This window comes from Xyrauchen texanus, chromosome 28 (genome assembly GCF_025860055.1).
Source record: "Xyrauchen texanus isolate HMW12.3.18 chromosome 28, RBS_HiC_50CHRs, whole genome shotgun sequence".
Lineage (NCBI taxonomy): Eukaryota > Metazoa > Chordata > Actinopteri > Cypriniformes > Catostomidae > Xyrauchen > Xyrauchen texanus.
Genome location: NC_068303.1, coordinates 33,549,680 through 33,573,666, shown reverse-complemented (window position 1 = coordinate 33,573,666; position 23,987 = coordinate 33,549,680). Strand labels below are relative to the sequence as shown.

The 23,987-nt window shown below is 35.0% G+C and overlaps 1 protein-coding gene across 2 annotated transcripts in view; it reads right to left on the bottom strand.

Annotated features, from left to right (window-relative positions):
- LOC127621815 (ezrin-like) overlaps nucleotides 1-16,966 on the bottom strand; it is a 35,741-nt gene extending 18,775 nt beyond the window's left edge. The window contains exons 1-4 of one of the 2 annotated variants that reach the window (XM_052095557.1): nucleotides 16,825-16,966; nucleotides 15,920-16,005; nucleotides 9,013-9,096; nucleotides 2,333-2,428 (exon numbers count right to left, since the gene is read on the bottom strand). In XM_052095557.1, the coding sequence (XP_051951517.1) occupies nucleotides 2,333-2,428; nucleotides 9,013-9,096; nucleotides 15,920-15,931 (192 nt within the window). In that variant the 5' untranslated portion in view covers nucleotides 15,932-16,005; nucleotides 16,825-16,966. Of the gene's footprint in view, nucleotides 1-2,332; nucleotides 2,429-9,012; nucleotides 9,097-15,919; nucleotides 16,121-16,824 lie in introns of those variants that run through there. The other variant, XM_052095558.1, reaches the window with a different exon arrangement.
- Between the last annotated feature and the right edge of the window lie 7,021 nt (nucleotides 16,967-23,987).

The following is a 23,987-nucleotide window of genomic DNA, read 5'->3' as shown; positions in this document are numbered from 1 at the left end:
GTTGCTCTCTTAGTTTCAAACTTGCTGAGAAATCCCATGTGTAGGTCAAAGTCAAGAAAGATCAAATTAGGTTAATGAACCCAATATTACCACATTATTATACTGATAAGAGGGGCTTCTTTGAAATTAGCAACACCTCTGACTACTCTGGAACAAGTTACTACTACAAATGTGCTTCAGTATATTTTGGCAACAGCCCAGGCGATGCTGGATTTCAGAAGTCAATTTCTTTATTAACATTTGAATACAAATTTGTATAGGGGTTTTGTGGTTTTTTGTGCAAATCCGTTGCGGTAGTTTTTGATACTATATGCTAGAGTACTTCTTAAAGTTGACAAAACTATATTTTTAGCAGACACATGCATTTGAAAATCTAACTTTTACAGGAAAAATGGACCAAAAAGTAATCTTGCACTCACAGATGAATCCAAATGTTTGTCCAATCATATGCTAACTAGAAAGAAAATGTTCCTCCCCCTAATAGCACAGAAAATGGCATCTGAAATTGAAACTATTGATTTTAAATGATGTTGCACACAAGCCGCTAAGTGTTAGTATAAGTCCAAGATGACACAAAGACAAAAGTTACTGAGTGCACCTTTTGTCCAGTGACAAAATTTGTCCCGTATTTAAGCTGGTCCAATGTAGTCATGGCAAAATTGTTCAAAATCGTTTATTTAAAATTGATTTTCGTTGGAAATTGTGACTATGGTGTGTAAGGGACCATATGAAAAGTCCTCACATTTTGCTAAAACGTGCTAAAACTGGAGGGTGTGGTAAGCAACCGTCTGAAAACTTCAGACAGCAGCTAAACCTCCACCCCCCCACAAGTCAACAACTCGAGTGACCCGTATTTAAAAATGTCAAAAGTGTCATTTTTAAAAAAGGGACAACTCTTCGTTTTGTCCCACCCCAACTTCCTGTTTCAATAGAAATATGGAGAAAACTTTTCTTGTAAAGACATTGTTTTTATCCAGCCACCAACACCAAATCATTTTATGAATTTTCCTTTTTAGGAGGAAGTGACATTTAAATTAACCTGTAGCCAGTTTCCATTTTATCACAAGTGGGTGTTTCAGGGTTAAACAAGTGCTCTTCTGAGCTTTCATTTTGAGCTCTGATCTGTGTGATGTTTACGAGTGGAATGGAGCCAAACAAGTTTCTTCTACAGAAAATGTCCCTTTAATCTTTTTTCCAGCTCCTAATCCAATTTATTTGTCTTGGGGGAGGAATCTCAGTTACGACCTGCATATACTTGCATTACTGACACTGTTTTAGCATAATTGTTCAGTCTAAGACATATAGTGGCCCCACAATGTATTTGAACACTTTTGTACGCTTAAGCATGTATGAATTTTATTGCATAGACAATTAAGATCAAACAATTGGCATCTGTAAACAAACAATGCTCGAGCTTTTTTTGTGATTACTTTTAACTATCTGGTGTCAAAGTGACTTTTAGGCCACGTCCACACTAATACGTCTTCGTTTGAAAACAACTGTGTTTTGGCCATCCGTCCACAGTGAGATGGCATTTTTATCCAGCGAAAACAGAGCTTTTCAAAAACTCTCTCCCAAGTGGATAAATAAAAAATATATATTTTTTTAAAATGCAGATTTCACTTTGCAGTGTTACAGGGAAAACTGAGATATCTGAAACCAGTTATGTATTTGATGCAGTCATGTGATCCAATTCAACCCCAAAAAAATCAAGATGGCGGTCCATGTTGTAGCGGCATATTTTTGCCTGCTATTTACTTTGATAATGTTGTTAAAGATAAATGTTATTTTGTACAACCGTCACGTTGCATTCCATCAAAGGCTGCGGGAACTTTCATCGGAATTACTGTCCAGTGACAGAAAATGAGGACAATTGCGTTTCAGACCATAAATGGAATGGCGATTTTCTGCATGCGCAGAAATGGGATTTAAGCGATTTCATACGTTTTAGTGTGGACAAGCTACTTTTGGAAAACGAATTTTCTAATTTATCCAGTTTAATGTGGATTAAATAACTTGATTTGATATTTTGCTATATAATGCCAAGTCATACATTTTTAAGCATGGCGTAAGTGTCTTTTTTTTATTTTTTTTTACCAAAACCAAAACCAAATCAAAAAGCAGTTCTGTTCCACATGTGAGGAATTCTTCATTCCTCATATATAGCATCAGCTGCACAAAGACAATAATGAGGAAACACATAATTCAAATGTTTAACCTACTAACTGTCAAATAGATTCAAGATTACATATACATTATATATATATATGTCTGTGGAGAAACCTGAACTTAATGGTGTTGCTAATCAACTGGTAATGTACAGTGCGATTACCTTTTTGTCAAGTTTTAACCATGTAAAATACCCTTTGGTGTCCATATACTGAAGTCCGAAGTACCATACTTCACGTAATCCTATGGTCTTCACTACCTGTGAGGAAAAATATGTCATTTTAGTACACAATAAATAAATAACCAGTCAAAAGTTTAGGCACACCTACTCAATCTTTATTATTGCCATTTTCCCCATTTTAGAAAAAAGTAAATCAAAACTATGAAGTACAAGCATTTCAAGCATTTAAGCATAAGCCTTTAATTAAACATTAACTTTACATAAATTCGGTCAAGTGTGTCCAATGTCTGTCGCTGGCTGCCTGTATACGGTTCACAACGCTATACCTTAGGTTGTTGTTTTGGAAAATGTTCTAGCCCTCATTAAGTGGCTAATCTGGCTAACAACAATTACTCCAACCTCTCTGACTAACTGCATTTGACATAAATAAACCCAGTTCCACTTCAGAGAGTTTACAAAGAGTTAAGCTAGCATCAGAGCCATGGCCTAGCAGTTAGCACATGTGCTCCATCATATGGAGTTGTGTTGCCCATGTGGGCACTGTGAGTTTGAACCCGGAACGTAACATTCCCCAATTCCATTCCCCCTCTAACGCCATTATTTCGTGTCCATTTTCTATACCATTACTGTAAATACAAATAAATACATAAATAAAGAGAATGAGCAAGTACAAGCGACATGGTACATTGTTCATGCATGTTCAGTATCGATAACACAAAAAAACACCCTCAGGTGGCTAATGAGAGGACCAGAGATAGCATCTGCCATCTGTAACTCTATATAACAAAGTTCAAAAAGGTTTCTAAAGTATTTGTAAAGCTTTACTGGCTAGTCCTTCTATAGGAAATTAATATAAAAAACCGTAACCCTTTGCTAAGCCCCAACTTAAACATTACTGACCTAACATTACATTAATTACCTTAGCAACTATTGCCATCCACCATATTATCAGACAAGTATTTGCCCATTTCTTAAGCAAGTCTATGGTCATCCTGTGGTTTGCATAATTTGAAACATAATTTTACAGTAATTTCCTAAAAATATGGTTGTGAGAGCACTTACAATAGTGATAAATGGTTGTTTTTCAGTAAGCTTACAGTAGGTTGAGGATAAACATTCGCGTTCAAGTGATGTTAGATTTGAGTGCCACTTACCTCCATAAGCAGTTACAATTAAACTGACTTCACTGTCCTTACACTTGTTCATCTGGCATATACTAATGATTAATCAAATATATTATTAAGTTGGACCAACATAAGAAAATTAATTAAACTAAACATGAATTAATCGGAGTTTGACTAACCTAATGAAGTTGAGTTAAAACTACTATTGTACATTGATTTGACCTAAATTATCTAAATTATGTTGGCTCAATGAAAATGGCTTACTCTGAATGAAAAACTCTCAAATACAGTTATGTAAGGGTAATGATAAATGTTTGAGGTGATAGTCATTAAATAGTTCAAAGTACCATAGAGAGTGTGTAGTAAAACATTAGGATCAGTCCACTTACACTAATGCTATCAGTTGTACTTGCTATTAAATGGGACTTATCTTTTCAGTTGACTGTGAAAACTCTTTAATTGCCTCTATTATGATCGGCAATCTCCACAGTTTAAAATCATGTTTCTTTGTATTTGAACCATTTCAAAAAACAGCCGATCAAAATTCTAGGAACACTCCATTCTAACACATAAAAGACTATTGAATTTATTTGTACCACTTAACAAGCACATGGATTGGAAATCTCCAATTAATTCCTTTGTTCTGTAAAGTTTGTCAGAGCAAGCAACACTGACCAAGAGAGGCGGAACTTGAGGTCACATAGTGGTTAGAGGAAATGGGGATATTAAAGAAAACTAAATTAAGTCTCCAGCACTCTTCAATGCCTCTGATCTCAAATTTCGTATATCTTGGTAACAGTAGCCTAATAGTTTGTATTTATATACTTAATCAGCTTAAAAGGTGCACTCAGTAATTTATTCCTCATGAAACAAGTTTAACTCCTAAAAGACATGAATTGTAATTTTGCAATACATCTATGAAATCAAGAGCACTCACATTAAAATGAAGACTCCAGTCATATCAGTAACCTTATAAAAGCTGTTTCATTCTACATGGAGAGGTTCCGCACATGGGGGCGGCCATGTTGGAATCACATGATCAGCTGAATATTACTAGCTTAACCGCAGTATCCGTCCTGTTATTTGACACTTTCACTCATTGATTGAAGTCATCATGGCTGACTGTGAATACACATTTCTGAAACTGATTTTAAATAAGACAAAAGTTACGGAGTGCACCTTTAATTGAAAAATCTCAGGCCCATGAAGTGAACAAGATGTTACATTCCTCATCTGAAACTGACATATACATTTTAGTTTTTATTTATTTGGTAAAGACGATGCTCTGCGCACTGTGTTTAATGTGGGACTAATAGACATCATGAAGAATGGCAAAAATTTCAACAGAATGTGTATTGTACCAATGATGATGACATGAGCTGGAGCAACCGAAACGCTGTAAACCAGCTCAACTGGTCCTTAGTGACTAAGAAAAGGTAAAAATGTAAAAATACAAATGATTCCTGGATGGTAAAGCTACTCAGAAAAAGCATCTTAAACCTCTACAAGTCAAAAAAAGGAGAAAAACTGATTTCTACACGCATTTAGTACAGGGCGGTTTTTAAACAATATAGTCAAGAGTCAGTTTAGGGATTTTAACCTTTTTACCATCTTCAAAACAGCTTTAAAGGGATATTATGGGTTCAATACAAGTTGGGTCCACTGTGCTTTAGACTTGAAGAGCAATGTTTTCCTGTTAATACATGGCACTTGAAATGCAAAAGATTGTTTTGCATGCAAGTCAGCCTGCAAACATTGACAGCTGTACGTTCAGAGGGGAAAATCTCTCATCTGTGCCGTTTGCCATGCATAGTTCATGACTACCCCTTTAAGAGCATTCTCACAGAAGGAGACAGTTTCAGCTGAGGGAAAACTAGAGTGTGATCAGAGACATTCTGCTGTAGATGCTCCAAACTAAAGGGATGAAGCCACAGCTGTTATTCACCGTTTCCACAGCCGTGGCAGTCAATGAGCACGTTAATGTAATGTCAATGAGTCAAGCTGTTTTAAAGAAGAAACCTTGCTGAGAGGTTTACTCGATGTGTGTGTGTGTCCTGCTATTTGCAGATGATTATCCCATGTCACCAAGCCAGTAATTAAATTAGGTAATAGGCATCGGCGCTACTGACAGACAGACAGATCCCAGACGAACTTGTCAGAGTTTGTCCTGCAAGGTCCTTAAAGGTGAAGAGTTACAATTTTTAGTGTTAAAATACTTTCCTATCCTATCTGAACTTAATATGCGGTATGCAGTGCAAATGCAAAATGCTGTAACTACAGTACACATTTTGTAAATTTAATTAATCACAAATGTTCCAGAATGTGTACTTAATGTCTTTAATGAGGGAAAGAACTACAATCCCAAGAACCACTGCAAATTATGTACTAAAAAAACCTATGGAAAAACATAAAACTATTCATTAAAATTAGTTTATTGTAAAATATTCAGAAATATGGAAACATAAGCAGTTTGAGTGTAGGGAAACCAACTCAATTGAGCTTTTTATCCTTGGTTTGTTAGCTGCGATACTCTGATTGGTGGATCTCTGTTCAGGATTATGGTTAGTGTAGTTCTTCACCAAGAATTCTGCTATTAAACATGCTTTTTAACAAATTAAGTTAAAATAACATGGACTGATGGCTTCAACAAGAGCATATACTATCGATTAACAACCTCAGAGCTCATGGTAGGTCTGTCTTTGAAAGTTATTGTTAAAATCAATTTGTTTATGGAGAAAATGAATGGGATTTTTACTTCCAAATCCAGACTACTGCACTTTATACTGCACTTTAATCATACATTTTTTGCAATCCCATTTGGTGACACTAGTGGCACAGACGTTACACAATTTCATAAAATAGCCATGTAACTAGGTTTCAAATTACATTGACTTTCATTTTCAGGATTGTGGTTTTATATATTTTACATTCAAATCGTTTTACCCATGTAACATTTGTTTTCCTTCTCTTTTTTTGTTAACCTACTGTATACTACCCTGCTGCTTCTGTTTGCATGAAAGGTATTTTGACTATGTAAATTGCTCTTTTGTATGTCTTGATTTACCTTATAACATTTCTTTAAATAACAGTTTACAAATCTCGAAACTTCTTTTTCACTCTGCATTTGCTGAGACACAAATTTGTTTAAGATCAAGCGGTTTGGGGAGAGAATGGAATGCTGTCAAAGGATTATATTGATGAATTGCAGAAGTCTTGTATACATTGTTGGTTAACACAGAGTTATAGGCCCCGTTTCCACCTGGTATTAAGATGCATTTCAGGGGATACCATCTCATGTGGTCAGCCATAAATACAGGTCTAAACGGGATCGAAATGTTTTGCGATAGGATTAGGGCTGCAACTAATGATTTTTGATAATCAATTAATCTAACGATTATTAGGATGATTAATCAGCTTGTGGTTGTATTAATGTGCTTGCTAACAATAAAGAGGATAACATTATCGTTTAAAAATGTATCTAAATGGCATTCACTGAATTAAAGGAAAAAAATACTTTTTAATAAGTTTAATTCAGTAAAGAAATTCACTGCAAAAAATCCTATTGCTATCAAGTGTTTTTGTCTTTTTTAAATGTAAAATGGTCTAAATATCCTCAAAACAAGATCCATTTACTTGAGAAGCAACATATAAGATATTTAGATTTGTTTTAAGAGAATGTATCTTAAATATACAGTAAGTGTAATTTGTATATACACGTGTATTTTTTTTCCAGGTTATACTTCTGCGAGTACAGTAAAGACTAAACATATACTTATATTCAAGATCTACTCTCTAAAAACAAGTTAAAATATCTTATAAGTTGCTTCTCAGATGAATGCATATACTTTTATTTAAGAATTTAGATATTTTTAAATATTTATATTTTTATTATTATATTCAGCAATCTCAGATAAAAAGAATTTATTCTGCAGTATAGTTCCTAAAGTAAATGTACATTGTTTTAAATTAGTTTTAGATATTTTTATTGGAAAACAAGCCAAAACAAAATCAAATCAAAAACGTATATTGTTGCAGTGTATAAGGGGGCTTTATATAACCTTTCTGTTCACTTCAATCCATCTATAAGTCACAAAAAAAAAACAAAAAAAAACTCTCTCTTAATAATAAAGCTGCGTATTGCCAATTTTCTTCATGATAAGAAATGCACAGTGACGCATGTATTATGATTCAATAAGTTGAGCCATCATAATCTAGCTGGAATAAGCGTGCGCGCTCGTGGAACAAGCGTCCCTGTGACAGAGTGTGCCTCAGCCAGGTGCAGTTTCAATCTCTCCCCCTTAGTTCGGGACAACTCATTGAAGAGGCGCTGACCGCACAGAGAAATGCCAGTTTCAGAGTTTGTAGTTATTTACATGACCTGCTTCTGTATTATTTGAACTTTAATAAAGTTATAACGTATTAAAACTGCATTTAAGATGTAACACTGTGGTGTGTCCTTTAAAGAGCTCCAGCTCTGCTTATTCCACAATGAGAGTGCTTCCGTATTTACTTATTTTGTATTTTTTTCATTATAATTCCCTCATACTTTGCGATCTACATCACCTGAAGCTGTTTGGAAAGTTTAGAGTGCATCTGGACTGTGAGCTGTGTATTTCTTCAAAGACTATACGACAACGAAAATGCAAAAAAAATGTTTTGGTTGTGAACATTGTCGATAACGTTAACTAATCATTTCAGCCCTAGATCAGATCACAAAAACCACATACAAATATGGTCAAAAGTGCATGTTACCGAGGTGTAAACATTAATCCGTCCTGTATGCATCCTGGCAGAAGAGAAGTGCCATCACTCAACTGCCAATCAACTTTGCCGTTACCGAGCGGCTTTAAAAGGAAATAACCATCCGATTGGACATTTGTAAAAAGTGGATACATACTGTACACAATCACAAGAGATTCACGATCTTCTTTCTATGTGATATCAACACAGATGACAAGCACGAATGCCTGTAGCTCCTTTAATACAGGTAATCCACTAAAATAATGGATAATTCTGCTTGACATTGCGTTTGTGCTTAGATTCAATTTCAACCGCATCTGGGAGAAACGGCACACTGTTTTTCTTGTCTTTACTGACTTCATTTTTCTTTATTATCATGCAGTAACACACTGACATAGTGATTGATGTACTGAATGTCGTCATGAAACAGAGCCCCTTCCATCCAAGTGGTCACAGGAGACACATTTAAGTGACCAGGTGTAAACAGTGATGTTGACTATTTGTTGTTCAAGTTTTCTCTTGAAATGTACTCAAACCATAAGGGTAAACTTCAACTTGCAAAATAACCAAAATAAAAAGTTCAAATACATATCAAACCAGTCAATTATCTACTGTAGCTCTGCAAAAAGGCTATTCTACAGGTTTGGCTAACACCTGTCATCTCTTTTATGTCACAATGACCTTACTTCAGCATTTTTTTAACCAAAAGTTACCACCAGATAGCATTTAAGCGCATAACCTGGCCATAACCCATGCTTGTTGATTCAGTTGTGTAGCTGTATGTGTAGTTGTGCAGACCTGGTCAAAGAGCTGCTTGCCAGTTGTACTGGGCTGAACGGCAAACTCCAGCTCAGCGTCCATCGAAGTGACGCGAACATTTAGCTATAAAGAGAAAAAGAGAAATGTGAACAGGTGTCATTGTTGTAGTCAAAAATACTGAAACAGAAGAAATTTGTATATTGTGAAAATCTCCTTTTGTATTCCACAGAAGAAAAAATGTCAAACAGGTTTGGAAAAACATGAAGGTAAGAATATTTAAATGACAGAATTTTCATTTTGAGGGTGAATTCTACGCGACTTACATGCTCTACCAGTGGAGCTAAATTTGTTCCCATTTTACAGTAGCAGAAATGACTCTGATAAGACTGGAAATCTTAGTCAGGAAAAGTCAATAAAAATTCTGTAATGATAAGACTATCACAGGCATGCTGAGAAAAGAGTTCATAACTGCCCCATTGACAAAGACATTAACAACAATCTATATTGATAACTCAAATTGGATTGTGTAGCAGGTAAACGACCTTGGCTGCAGTCCTTCAAACAGACATGGCTTAAAAGAGATCTCCGCCAGTCTCCGCCACTATTTTAAAAGGGAAAATGCCAGTCTATACTTCAGTTAATGTTTGACAGGACTAAGTAAACAAGCAAAGACAGTGAGGACTCTAAAAATCTAATTTTCACCATTTTATAGAGAAACAGAGTCATTTTTAAACAATTTCCCAAGGGACATGAAACAGAGGCGTTTCCTCCCAAAGAACAGACAACAGGCTCACAGAAATAAGGAACAATGCATCATTTGTGAGAACCAATTACAATTATATCTGGAGGAGAGAGAATTACTGCTAAAGTACAGCATGTAATCTCTGCGACACTAGCGCCATTGAACTGAATTGCTTTCTGAATACGTCCTTCGTCTGCAGTAGTTCAAACAGTCAGATAGTCCCAAACTCATGCCATTGGTTGAGTAACGTTGTTAGGGCGAGTCGAAGCAGGTCTCGCAAAACACAGGATTTTTTTTAGCGCCACAGAGACACTGTTTACAGTTTGAGAAATGTAACCTATGAATGGCTCTCTTATCATTGTCTCTGCATATTAAGTATGGATGCACCGATGCCATTTTTTCTCTCCCGATCTGATTACGATATTGGAAATCTCAGTATTGGCCGATACCGATCCAGATACCATCTTTACATTATTGTGTGGAAATAATTGGGTGTACTCTTTAATATGTAAAGAAACACAAACCTCTAACTACACATTATTTCAATATAAATGTACAGCTTATTAAGAAACACTTTATTATTTATTAACTTAGTATACTGGATAATGTAGCAGCCTTCAGTAGAAAAGGCGGCATATCTGGACATTAAAGGATTCAGATCTCTTTTTTGTTCATTTAGTTGTAAGACATCAGTCCATTTTTCATTCACACAGTTATTTTTTAGAACCCATTAAACATAAATGTTATTATTATAATTATTTGTAAAAAAAATAAAAATAATAATATTATATCTCAATCATACACCTTTAACTTTTAAACCCTAACGCTTCTATTTTGACATTCTGAACTCTCCAGGAAGTCCTGTATGTGTCTGTTTGTGGACAAGGTCACAGTAGTTTAATTCACTTCTTAATCAAATTCTGGCAAAATGCACCTCTAGTGCTGTTCTAAATGCATATTATAAGTGAACCAAACTATTGAGCATCTACATCTGAGATGTTGTTTGTGAGTAACGCACAAATATTGCACACCGCTTGAAGGCTAAAAATTGCCGCAAGTGTGTCTATACAGAGCAGCGCCATTCACTGATGCACTGGAGCTGCGTGTGCATTTTATATATTTCCTTATTAAACACAACCTTTTGTGATTTACAGAGCTATCACACGTCTTCAAGTGGCTTTAATTAAAATGCATGAGTCATATGAACTACTTTAATTGTGTTTTAATGGTTCTTTTATGTCATTTTGGAGCTTGACAGTAACAAACATGAATAAGACACACACAGTATCACACACACACAGTATCAGATTTGGATCGGACTCGAACCGATCCATCTAAAAGTTTCAGTATCGGAGCCGGTACTGATCCAGGTATCGGATCGGTGCATCCCTAATATTAAATCGAGATAGAAGTATTTTAACACTGAAAAAGTTACATACTTAAACTTAAAATTTTACTTTCATCCAGGAAATGGAAACAGCAATCTAAGGAGTTTCTAATAGTCATGAATTCCCATTGTTTAGATAAAAGCAGTCAACACCCATCGAAGTTCGATCGTAACGCACAAAACTCATTTAATGATTCATATTCATGTGAGCTCATTGAGTACTGATAAAGATAACTAATGAAATGAAGGCGGCTGAACAAAAAGAAATGGTGTTGACTGTTGGTGGAGAATCTAAAAACTCACCATACTGGATGTGAGCACTGTCTGGCAAGTAAGAAAAAAAAGAATCATAATTATGTAACTGCTTTTAAAAAAAATAAAAATAATGCCGCACTATGCAATATCTTAACTATGCATAACAGAAATGTACACACCAGATCAGGCTACAACAAAGAACTGACAACACAGGAGGATGGGATAGGCTCATTAAAATGTTATATGTATGTAAAGAGATAATTAATATTGATTTGAAAATGTATGGTAACAATTTAAAGGTTCTATATGTTAAACATAAAAATGTGTTTTTATGTATTAGCATATGTAGAAACAACATTAACCAAGTTAACATATCCAACCTTACTGTAAAGTGCTACCAGGTTCATATGCCTTGTCGGAAGCAACTCAGGTGGGGAATCAATTTGACTTGATTTAACTTTTATGTTTTCAATGTTTTTTCTACTTTAGCAACATAATCTCAATGTTCTCTCTTTGCACTGTAAAACAAACAAGTGATAGCCAGTGCTGAAGCATTTTACCAATCAGAAATTAGCATAATTCATTCTGTGAAAAGTAATGGCCAGCATCATCCAATCACTGCCAACCATGTTAAAATAAAATTAAACATTAGAAATTCTGAGTCTAAGCACTGATTAACATTGTCCCATGTCTGCCAACCATGTTGAGGTGTTCAAACATCATCTGCAGCTTGAAACTCAACTTTTGATAGGAAGTTTGGATAGAATGCACTTGGCTTCAAAGGAAAGCTATAGGATGCTCCCTTGCTCCCTATTTAGTGAATGACTTAACCTCCAGTGTGCTGTCTGTCTGCACTGGTCTCAGAACAGTTTGAAATGCACCGTATTTTCATCCTAACTCCATACAAAACCTCTGAGTTAATGTGATAATGCACAGTAAATATAGAATTTCTAATGAAAACCTTGTGCTATTGTCCACTACAGTGGTCATTGTGTTTAGCAGTGTGGCGTTTTGCGATAAATCTCTCAAATTTAAAAACAAAATTGCATATCGGATGAAACTAGAGACTCTAATCTTTTGACTCAAACAGATTTCAATGTAAAAACTTAATTAGGTTTCTTAACAGACTTAGTTATGTTGGTGTTTCTCCCAAAGACAAACTCACCTGTGATCAGCACCATGTTGTTTTGTCACGTGACAATGTACGTCAAACGTTTAACCTTTTACTGACAACAGAGTCACCTTAAATGAGATCAGTTGGTTTAAATAAAATAGAATTATGTGTTATATATAGATAAGCTAAAATACAAATGTCCAGGCATGTGGAGTTTCCAGCGCTAATTGTAAGTGAATTATTTATTCTAACAGATTCATTGATATGAACTATCCGAAAGAACTGATTCGCTTCAATGATTTGGTTTTCCCAGCACTACATGAGAGAGAGGACGGTTTAGGTAGGTGCGTTTGATTGATGCGTTCACAATAAAATGTCCAAATGTAGCGTTTTGTGGTGCTTCACTGCTACTTGTTGAAAATGTAGCTTGATACTGGAATAGCTACACTACTGTGAAAATGGCTGTGCTACTATCATGCTACTGAGAAATGTATTCAAGTTAGCAGCGTTGCTAATTTTAGTTACCTACTCCCCAACTCTATTTATAAGGATGACTGTCACCAGTTCTAGTGCACAAGGAGTCACCACAGCCCTCATAATATGGAAAGAACTACATGTACTGTACTACTAGAGGAGTTCTGGGACTTATCCTGAGCGCTGTGATAACAGCTTCACAGACTGTTAAACACACAATCACGCTCACATGCACAATTTATGCACCCATGCTTGGTGTTAATTAATTGATCAATCAAATATGCAATTATTAATACATTTAAACAAATAACTTGATATTAACCTCCATTTACAATAATAATAAAAAATGGATCTTCATAGGCCTGCTATGCACATCTGAAATCTGGTGGTGAAGAGTTCAGCTTAAAGACTGGCATCCCAAAGAGGGGGAGATGGAGGGGTATCCATTTACCAAGCACAACAAAGAGTCTCTTTCAGAAACATCCTCTCAGTGATCCACCTCCTGCATCAGGCTGCATTTCAATAGAGTTTCACAGTTTCTGTGCATTGCTCTCAGCTTGCAGAAATAAAGGTTTTAGTTGCCAGGAAAAACTTTTTGGTTGCAATACACAGGCGAAGTCCAGCACAGACACCGAGCTCAGGTTCGGATTAGTCTCATTCGCCGACAAACGTCATCAGACCAAGCAATCTCCATTACACGATGGTTACAACCAACTTAAACATGAAAATCAAATTCACATGAGTATGATCTCAATCAAGGTGACCAATCACAGCAGTCTAAGTGGCATGCTCTCTCATTTTTGAGCATTTCGCTTCTTTGTAAAGTAGACTAAAATACTTTTCTGACTAGAAAACAATAGATAATATTGATGCATCCCTTTGCCCAACAAAAGATGGGCTAAAGCAACAGCAGAGAAACCATCCAATCACTCAAAGCCTAAATTAATGATCTACAAATGTTGCCTTCATGTACATTTAAAGTAGGCAACATGAAGTTTGGTCTGTAACGATTTTGTAAAGAGTTGCTTTTCTTGAGTTACATGAACTTTTCAAATGGCCTTTCGCTTAAAGTTCCCATTTGGAGTTCTTTTAGTCTTTGGTTGAGCTGGTACTGTATGAGCTACAGTCAAAGAGAGCTTGAGGATTGATTACAACACAATGAGCTTTTGTGCTACATCACCAAAGGGCGTAACAGACATTGTTTAGTTATTAATTATTCAGAAGAACAAATGCTAAAGATTTGGGACTCAGAGAGGAAACACCCTCTGCTGCTGATTTCAGACAAACCTGAAACATGTTTTTAAACAGGTGGGAAAATGTTAAGACACAGAATAGAGAAAAGAAATACATGGCAACCTTCAAATGGATTAAAACTGAAACCTAACCTTTATTAATTCATCATCATTTTGTTAGGCTCCAAAAAAAATTTATAATAATATTTTTTTTTTCTATAAAATACCGCTGATATGATCGACAGAAAATGTACACAACCATCTCTTTTAAATCAAATGTATTTTACCACCTGCTTTCATTTGCCGATAATAGAGCGATGTAAATTCCACCAGGTAATTTTGGTGATTGAAGCACAATCTATAATAAGCCTAATTTACATAGAAAGAAGGCGTGTTTGCATGTAATGCTGTAAACCCTGTATCCCCAGTAATTTCATAGTCTACCAACAAACATTGATTAAACAACTTCACACCTCGATTAATACACAAGTTTAAAAAATTTGGAAAATGAATGCAAGTGCTTTTATAACATTGTAAGCCTCAAATTTCTGCCTTTACACACTGCAAAAACTGGCCCCATTCACTTCCATTGTAAGTGTCTCACTGTAACCTCCATTTTTGCTTTTTTTAAAAGGAGTGATGATAAGAAAATACATATTTTTTGGTAATCAATATAATGCCACAAATACTGTCTAATTAGCTAAACTTGTAATGAACACGGAACATTCCTTTAACACTTCTTTGTTAATTTGCCAAACGTACATGGTTACAGTCGGATTCTGATAATCACAAAATTACCAAATATATTGGTCTAATACTATTGATAAACCATCACTGGTTAAAAGTGTATTAATGACTCAATCTTGAAAAATGATTCAGCTAACTCAAATCCTCCGCTTCCACCAAAAGCATGACACCAAGAACAAGCCTCTGTATTCATAGCTAGGCAGGCAAAGCTGAAGGCCTGGCATGAATGTGGAGCTCAGAGGAAAGCAGCACAATGATGTCATTTCCTCTGTCCTGCTCCTGACAACCGTGTAGCCATGCTAAACAAACAGACAACACATGCTTCAGGCTGCGTTTGCTTTTCAAAGCACTGCCTGGAAAATGGACTGAGTTTTTATTATCAAATATAGATAACATTCAATACTGAACTGTTCCAGTTTAGAACGGTTTGATAATGAACGCAAACTGATACATCTTAACGACATACAAGTCGCACATTCTGAACCATTGGAGGCAAACAAGCCAAAACTCAGGTGTAAATGAGAACAAAGCCTGACAAACTCTGCCTTCAAAGAAATATAAATGTGTACCACTGACACATTTAGTAAAGAAATGACAGAATTTCCAAGGAAAGAGGCTGATGCAAAGTGAAAAAGTGTTTTACGGCACAAAAACTGCTTTTACACTCATTTTTTCATGATTTACGCATTTCAATATCATAAAAAGTTTCCATCAAAAAATATAATACAAAATTTTTAATAAAACTAATTTATTTGAATTTAATTTCGTTAAACATTCAACTCGATTTGACAGAATTTTATTTATGAATTTTAAATGCGTAAATCTTAGAAATTGGCAAAAATAACTTTCTATCTTGAATCTCAAATAAATAAACCTTGGTTTCTATCATATTCTAAAAGTACATTTCAAAACAATGAACAGAAATTGAATAAAAACACAAACTTCTCATTCTAACAGCTGAACAGCAATAACAGTAAGCTTCAGTGAATACTTACAGGTTTCGGCATTTTAAATCCTGTTGTAGATCTCTTGTCAGTGTCTCAAAGCTTCTCAAACAATTCAGACCTTTCCACAGAACCTCCTAAAACAGAAAGAGGAGAAACGCGTTTGAGCAGCACAAGTGATACTGACTCACTCACGCACAGTGTATCATTAAAAAAAGGAGAGGACCGAGGACTGAGCCTTGACGCACTCACTTGCCGGATGAATCACGCTTAAAAACTGGAACTCAAGATTATGAGTGCCTCACCCAAAATGCCAGAAGAGGTAACACCGCCTTTCAACTTCATGTCCCCACCCCATTCTGCAAATACTTACTACAGTCTCTTGTTTTTCAAAGATTTTCCTTAATGATCCAAATATTCGATTATTAATTTAGCGGCACCTACTTTAAAGGAGCGCAAATATCATTTCTAAAGAAGTTTGGAAGATCACATACAAAGTATACTGCAGGCTAATAATAAAATACAAATTTGATTAATAAGCCAATCTATCTGTCAGACAAGTGTTTAGTTAATTTACAGTATGGTACTATTATATGTTTGAGTTTATAGCCTATTAGAGGAAATCGAAATGGTTTGAGACAGACGGTCTAAAGTTATATCACTATCAAAAGGCACATTTGCATCGAGATCAGACTATACAGCCTATGACTGGTAATGTTGCTCATTAACAAAAAAGGGGGAGAATTGCCACTTTTTATTCTTCTCGTGACTTGTAAAATACCCCGTCTGTAAACTAAAATATTGGCAATCCTAATCCAATAATCAGAGCAACACCTGTTGGTAGAGATTTCTCTAAGAACTGGGCGGCGTCTGTACAAAGACAAACGCGTTTCTATGATAGACGCAATAACTGTGATCCTAAACCCAGGAGAACATTTGATCGGCGCAAATCTTACCAGAGCTGTTTAGTCTGCGGTGAGTCAGATAAGTCCAGTTTCGCCCGAAAATCTCCCCTCCCTCCGCGAGAATAAGCACGTAGTCCTGTGGTGGGAATATGGCTGACGGTGCGCTCACCTTTGTGCGCTCAGCTGAATGACAGCGGATCCAGTTCCTGTTTGAATCGACTGCGGCTCTGACGCCCACGACGGCGGATACGATCAGAAACACAAGTGCGCAAGTGGCCCCAAAGCCTTTCACACAATGAAAGGTTTTTGCATCAAAAAACTCAAAGAGCAAGTCTACTTGGGGAAAATATAAATACAAATAAATGTACGATGGGTAGGCAAAATACCACATTCATAAAACAAGAAATCTTACATTCATACCCAATTCAAACCCTCCAACAGGAAAGCTAAAATAACATCCCTTATCAATGACATGTTTTTAGATAAACTGTCATTTTTGTTATTTTCTTTTTTTATGTAAACCCTCTCTCTCTACGTTTATGTTCTGTAACATGTTTTCTTTTGGGCACTAAAAAGTGATAAGAAATGGATGTGCACTCATCAACACATATTTTCTGTATGCTTGAATATTGTATTGTGCTTTATCTTTGAGTAATTTGTCCCAAACCTCACATGGCCACCCACTGAAAGTATTAGGCTATACATTTTTTATTATTATTATTTTTTTTGGTCAATGAATGTCATTTCTCTTCATCCAGTTGGATATGTGTATTTCTCTTGTAAATACTAGACAAGTTATTTGTGCCACTCCTCCAAACCCACAAATGGGTCAATAATGCTCTTATTTATTTATTTATTTTGTCCAGACAATTATTCACAAATACATAAAAAATGCAATTCATACAAAATAGTTACTTGAATATACATCTTCTATGATGAGAATGTTTTCAGTTACCGAGTTCAAAGTCATATTGATCTTTTTTCCTGGGTTTCAAGTAAAATAATAATAATAATAATAATAATAATAATAATTTAAAGTAATGTAACTGTCCAGAAAAAAGAAATCTCAATATAATTAAACGCCGAAATTCTTAAAAAAAACAAAAAAAGTGACGGCATGAGAAGTGGAGAGTAATCTATTATTATTGTTTCTTTAAAAAAAATACAAGCTTTGAAACTATTTTATTTTAAAATATGATTAAAGGAATATTCAGGGGTCAGCAGAACTTAAGGTCAATCGACAGCATTTGTGACAAAATATAAAAACATATTTAGACTCGTCCCTCTTTTTCTTAAAAAAAAAGCAAACACATAGGTTACATTAAATCACTTACACTGGAAGTGAATGGAGACCCATCAGTAAATGTTAAATGCTCACTGTTTCAAAAGTATAGCCACAAGACATAAACAATATGTGTGTTAACATGATTCTATCGTGAAGACGTAATGCCGTTAACACTAAAACCCTAACACAACGGTAAAAATTGAGATTTAAAAATTTTACAGCTTGAATAAAACACAAGTTTAAACAGAATAATTAATGTAAGCACATTTATAAAATTATAAGCTTCACATTTCTGCCTTCAAACATTTCAAAAATTAGCCCTGTTTACTTCCATTGTAAGTGCCTCACTGTAACCTCAATTTATATATATATATATATAGACAAGTTATATATATATATTAAACACTTGTCCACAAAATCAAAGTCATATGTTGCTACCAAAATGCCATTCTGTTATCATGTGACAAAAAAACTTAAAACAGAGAGGCACACCTAGAGTCACGAGTTTGAATCCAGGGTGTTCTGAGTGACTCCAGCCAGTTCTCCTAAGCAACCAAATTGGCCTGGTTGCTAGGAAGTGTAGAGTCACATGGGGTAACCTCCTTGTGGTCATGATTAGGGGTTCTCGCTCTCAATGGGGCGTGTGGTAAGTTGTGCGTGGATTGCGGAGAGTAGCATGATCTCCACATGCTGTGAGTCTCTGCTGTGTCATGCACAATGAGCCATGTGATAAGATGCGTGGATTGACTGTTTCAAAAGCGGAGGCAACTGAGACTTGTCCTCCGCCACCCGGATTGAGGTGAGTAACCGGGCCACCATGTAGTGGGAATTGGGCATTCCAAAATTGGGGAGAAAAAGGGGATGAAATAAAAATAAATAAATAACAGAGAGGACCCAATTAGACCATCAGGACTGTGTGTGAAACTTTCATAATATTAGATATCAGTATTTGACATTTTAATGTAAAGCACATTTTGTGAAGGTCAAACTTGAGAAAACTTCTTGATGTTCTTGACACACAATAAATAAATAAATAAAACAAAAAATACACCTCATTTAAATTCATTTGTTAGTTAGTAAGTAGTAAGTAAAGGGCTAAGCTTTTGATGTACAGAGTCATGTGACAAAACAACGTGGCGCTGATCACAGCGTGGTTCATTAGAAATTCTATATTTACTGTGCATTATCACATTAACTCAGAGGTTTTGTATGGAGTTAGGATGAAAATATGGTGCATTTCAAACTGTTCTGAGACCAGTGCAGACAGACAGTACACTGGAGGTTAAGTCAATCACTAAATAGGGAGCAAAGGAGCATCCTATAGCTTTTCTATGAAGCCAAGTGCATTCTATCCAAACTTCCTATCAAAAGTTGAGTTTCAAGCTGCAGATGATGTTTGAACCACTCAACATGGTTGGCAGACATGGGACAATGTTAATCAGTGCTTAGACTCAGAATTTATAAGAGAGTTTCATTTTATTTGAACACGGTTGGCAGTGATTGGACGATGCTGGCCATTACTTGTATCAGAATTAATTATGCTAATTTCTGATTGGTAAAATGCTTCATTACTGGCTTGTATGTTTGAAGAGAGAACATTGAGATTTTGTTGCCAAAAAAGATAATAAATCTGCAAACCCTCAGAATGACTTCAACAAACAGATGGAGTTTTGGCAGAAAAGTAAAGGTGTTTGGAGGCATACATCTTTCAGTGTGTGAACAAAATTTGCCAAGAAAGAGCTTGGCGGGAGGTATTGCTGTCATCACCTCTAAAATAGATTTGTACTGTACTATGGGGTGCTGTGTACAAAATATTATATTTGTTACAATTAAATCACCGGACTGCTGGGCATACAAGTCAATTACTTGAAAAGATTCATGTGTCGATTAATGATAAATGTGGGCTTTACTTTCATACTCTAGTTTCATGTACTATCTAGAACAGCCACAATATTAAGATCCGCTCACTTGATTCAAGCCTTCTCTGATATCCCCCCTACCACTTTAACATCTGTACAAAAACTGGACTTTATATTATCTGATCCATTACTTTTCTCCCTTTTTTAAATTAAATTCACAAAAACATTCTCATATTTTTTTTATCTGTTTAGCTGTACTTAAAATTGGTAGGTCTTGGGTCAAAATTGGTAGGACAGGCAGTTAGAGTTTGAGTTATAGGGTGTCTGAAGTAATTATATTTGGCTTTATCTAGAAACAATTAAAGTATGTTGTCATGTAGAGAGCTAAGTAAATGTTTGTGTTCCCAGCTGGTTTCAACCTCAGGAATGATAGACAGGTAACTTGATCACTGATTCACTAAAGAGATCCATTATTAGTCATTATTACATAACAGGAGACTAAAGGTAATTGTCAATATGAACGTTTGATTTTAATATTACCGTCATTACTGTACTTTGTGCTCAAATATATATGTGTGACTCCATGAAAACCTTTTCTGTCAATGCACTTTCATTTAGATGCAAGTACCTGCCCTCAGAAACTATTTGATTTGTATCCTATTCACTGTTCTAGATGCAGCATTTGCCCATAAAAGGTCTCTGAATACAATACCTCCAACTTTTATGTTATATTGTATTAACAAACCTTCATATGTATGAATGAGCAATATTAGGTCATGCAAACATTTATGTCATTGGAGGAAGGAATAAGTTAGGACAGTGTGATGTGACTCAGAGGTCTTTCCTTGTGTTATATTTATATCGACACACCCCTGTTTCTATTTGAGCCGCATCCGCCCACAGTGAAACTCATTTTCACATAGTGGGCGTGGTCAGAGATGAGAGCCGACCAATAACGTAGCAGGGCTAAAATAGAGTCGTATATAGAGGAGGTGAATGAACGCTGAAGCGGAACCGTAAACAGTTGACATGTCACTGGCCCAGGCGAGACAGGTAGGCAGAAGAATGAAACAATCACTTTATTGCAAATTAATGTTTATTTAAAAGTGAATAGTAACTAACCACAGCCCGTGATTATGACAGAATAATTGTAAATTGTTTTGTTGACAGCGCCTATGTGCTAGAAGTGGAACATGCAAAAGCTGTTTAACCTGCACCAATATCCCCAAATAAATGCTGTTTTAACACACTAAAAATAACCATGAGTGCTTGTCACAAGTTTCCATAAATTACGTATGTGTTACAGCGATCATGTTGATAATGAATAATCTGAAGTGATGTTCAGTGATGATTTAGCGACTCTGCAGCGCCATCTAGAGTATAATCCTTTGAAATGCAGAGCCAGGCCAGAGCCCTTCTATCAATTTAAATCTTCTTGCTAAGCAAAGCAATGCATAACGCGGCGGTCCCATATACATTTTAGGGGCTTTACACTGGCGAAGAGATATGCTGTTTTTAATGGATCTCTATGAAGTAGATGCTTCAGTGTGCCGATTAAATGATGCTTTTGTGAGGAAACACCACATCACTTAATTAATTAACCACCTACCTTATAATATTCTATTTGGAATGAACTATGTGTGGAGTTAACTGCGATAAAATTGCTATTTTATATAAAAAAGACACGGACGATTTTGCGACACCAGTTTACGGCTCTCTTCGTGTATGCAAAAAATTAATAAAAACAAATCGAAGTATAAAAAGGTTAAAAAAGTAAGAATAAAAGAAGTAAAAATTAATAAAAATAACTAAACTATATAAAAAGCGAAATTGCATTAAAAATCTTTAAACGTTTCACAGTTTTCACAAGTCTAGGCGTCTGTATTTTCAAATATGGAAAAGGGTTTTAATATAAATCTTGAGATCAGAGTTTTCTGAGTATCTCTTGCTTTGTGAACCTTTCTAAAATAATTAGAAGATTAAGGAAATGTTTCTAGTTTTCTGAAATGTATTGGTTTTCTAAAGGAAGTGAAATATTCCATGACTCTAAATATATGATTTTGTTACATTTTGTAGTCATGTCTATTTTGAAGTCAATAAAAACAAAAAAATAACAACAAACAATAAGGGCAATGTCTTCAACTGCTGTGTTGTAAAAAGTACACTTATCACACATACAGTAAATACTGATGGAAACAGGTACTGGATAGTATCTATAAGTGATTTTGTAAATGAATTCATTTATTTGATTAATAAATTTTTATTATTCTGTTGAAAAGTCTCAAATCAGTAGCATTTAACCCACTTTCAGATAACTTTTGGGAATACTTCTTTTAAAGTTGCCCTCAGTAATTTTTTCCTCATTAAAAAAGTTGATCTCGTAAAGTCATGAATTGTAATTTTGCAATATACGTGGGAAACAAGGTTATAACAGTTTTTAATGTAGTTTTTATTTCTATTTAGTTTTAAAATGTTCCGCTCCGATTTAGTTAGTTTTTGTTTTGTTTGTTAGTTCTTTGATAGTTTTAGTTTATACATAGTTTAGTTTAAGTTTTTCATTACATTTAGTTTTTATTTTAGTTTATATATCAATTGATACATAATGAAAAGAATGGGGAAAACAGGCATTTATGCAACGTGGGTCATGTTGCTGGACACCCAAATGTACAGTTTGTAAATTATACTTATAATATTAAAAATGTTCATTTTAATAAGACCAAATTAATTTCATTACTGATTTTACAGAGGAAGAAAACACATAATTCCGATTTAAGAATGCTTCTTTTTTACCAAACTTTAACCACAAAGTCCTCTTTAGTGCATTTGACATGAGAAAGTAAATCTTGCCACAACTCAAAAAAACTGAATATCAAACAAAACTCATGTCAAACAAACCACTGATTGATGATGTAAGACAGAATGAGTGAAAAGCCTGTGGTTGTGTGTGTGTGTGTGTGTGTGTGTGTGTGGGAGAGAGAAAGTCAGAATAAATTACTGGATATTATATTGTTTCTGTTCTCTTTGTTTTAACATCATGCATTGGCAACACAACGAACAGTCATGCCAATAAATGTTAAAACTCTTGATCTCTCACGATCAGTATACATCAGCACTGCACTTTATTTATCTTACACTGGACTGTTCATAAATTATTTTCTCTCTTATCAACACACCGGCAACTGACTATCAACTGACAGCCTGAATGTCAATACAGCACAATACAACCTACTGTGTATTTTATATATACTATTTTGTATTGTGTACTGTACATTGTATATTATTATTGTATATTGTGTTGTGTGTAATTATGTGTATATTAGATATGCAAATTATGTTGTTTAAATCTGATGTTTATTGTAAATTGTTATATGTCTCGTCACTGTCATGACTGCTATGTTGCTCAGAACTGCACCCAAGACTTTCACCCACTGTTGCACTTGTGTATAAGGTTGAGTGACAAAAAAGGGATTTGATTTGATAAAATGTGTTATAATTGAAGTCCCAGAAAAGGCTAGCACATTAGCACCAGATTCTGAAAGTCTCAAACTGGGACTCCTGGGGGGTTCGCCATACATGCGCATATTTATATATATAATTTATTATTAAAATATGTAGCTAAATTCAATATAACATATTTTAGTATGTGAAATGTTATCTTATTTTATTATATATTGTTTTATACCATTTTAACCACATTTTAGATATTTGTAAAAATGTACAAATTCCAATGATGTCATATTGCATGTGTAATAATAATGTGACAACATTTGCTACATTGGAAATTAAAAGTTAAAATGCAATTCCACATTTAAGTGCTTGTACTATTAATTTTTTCTATCTATCTATCTATCTATCTATCTATCTATCTATCTATCTATCTATCTATCTATCTATCTATCTATCTATCTATCTGTCTATCTGTCTATCTGTCTATCTATCTATCTATCGCTATGACCTGCAATCTCTTATTTAACAGTGTGGCCATGGGAAAGTCAACATTTACAATGACGGCAACATTTCAATTCCATTTTCACGTGTTGTGCAAAGAAATAGATCAGCTTCTTTCAGTT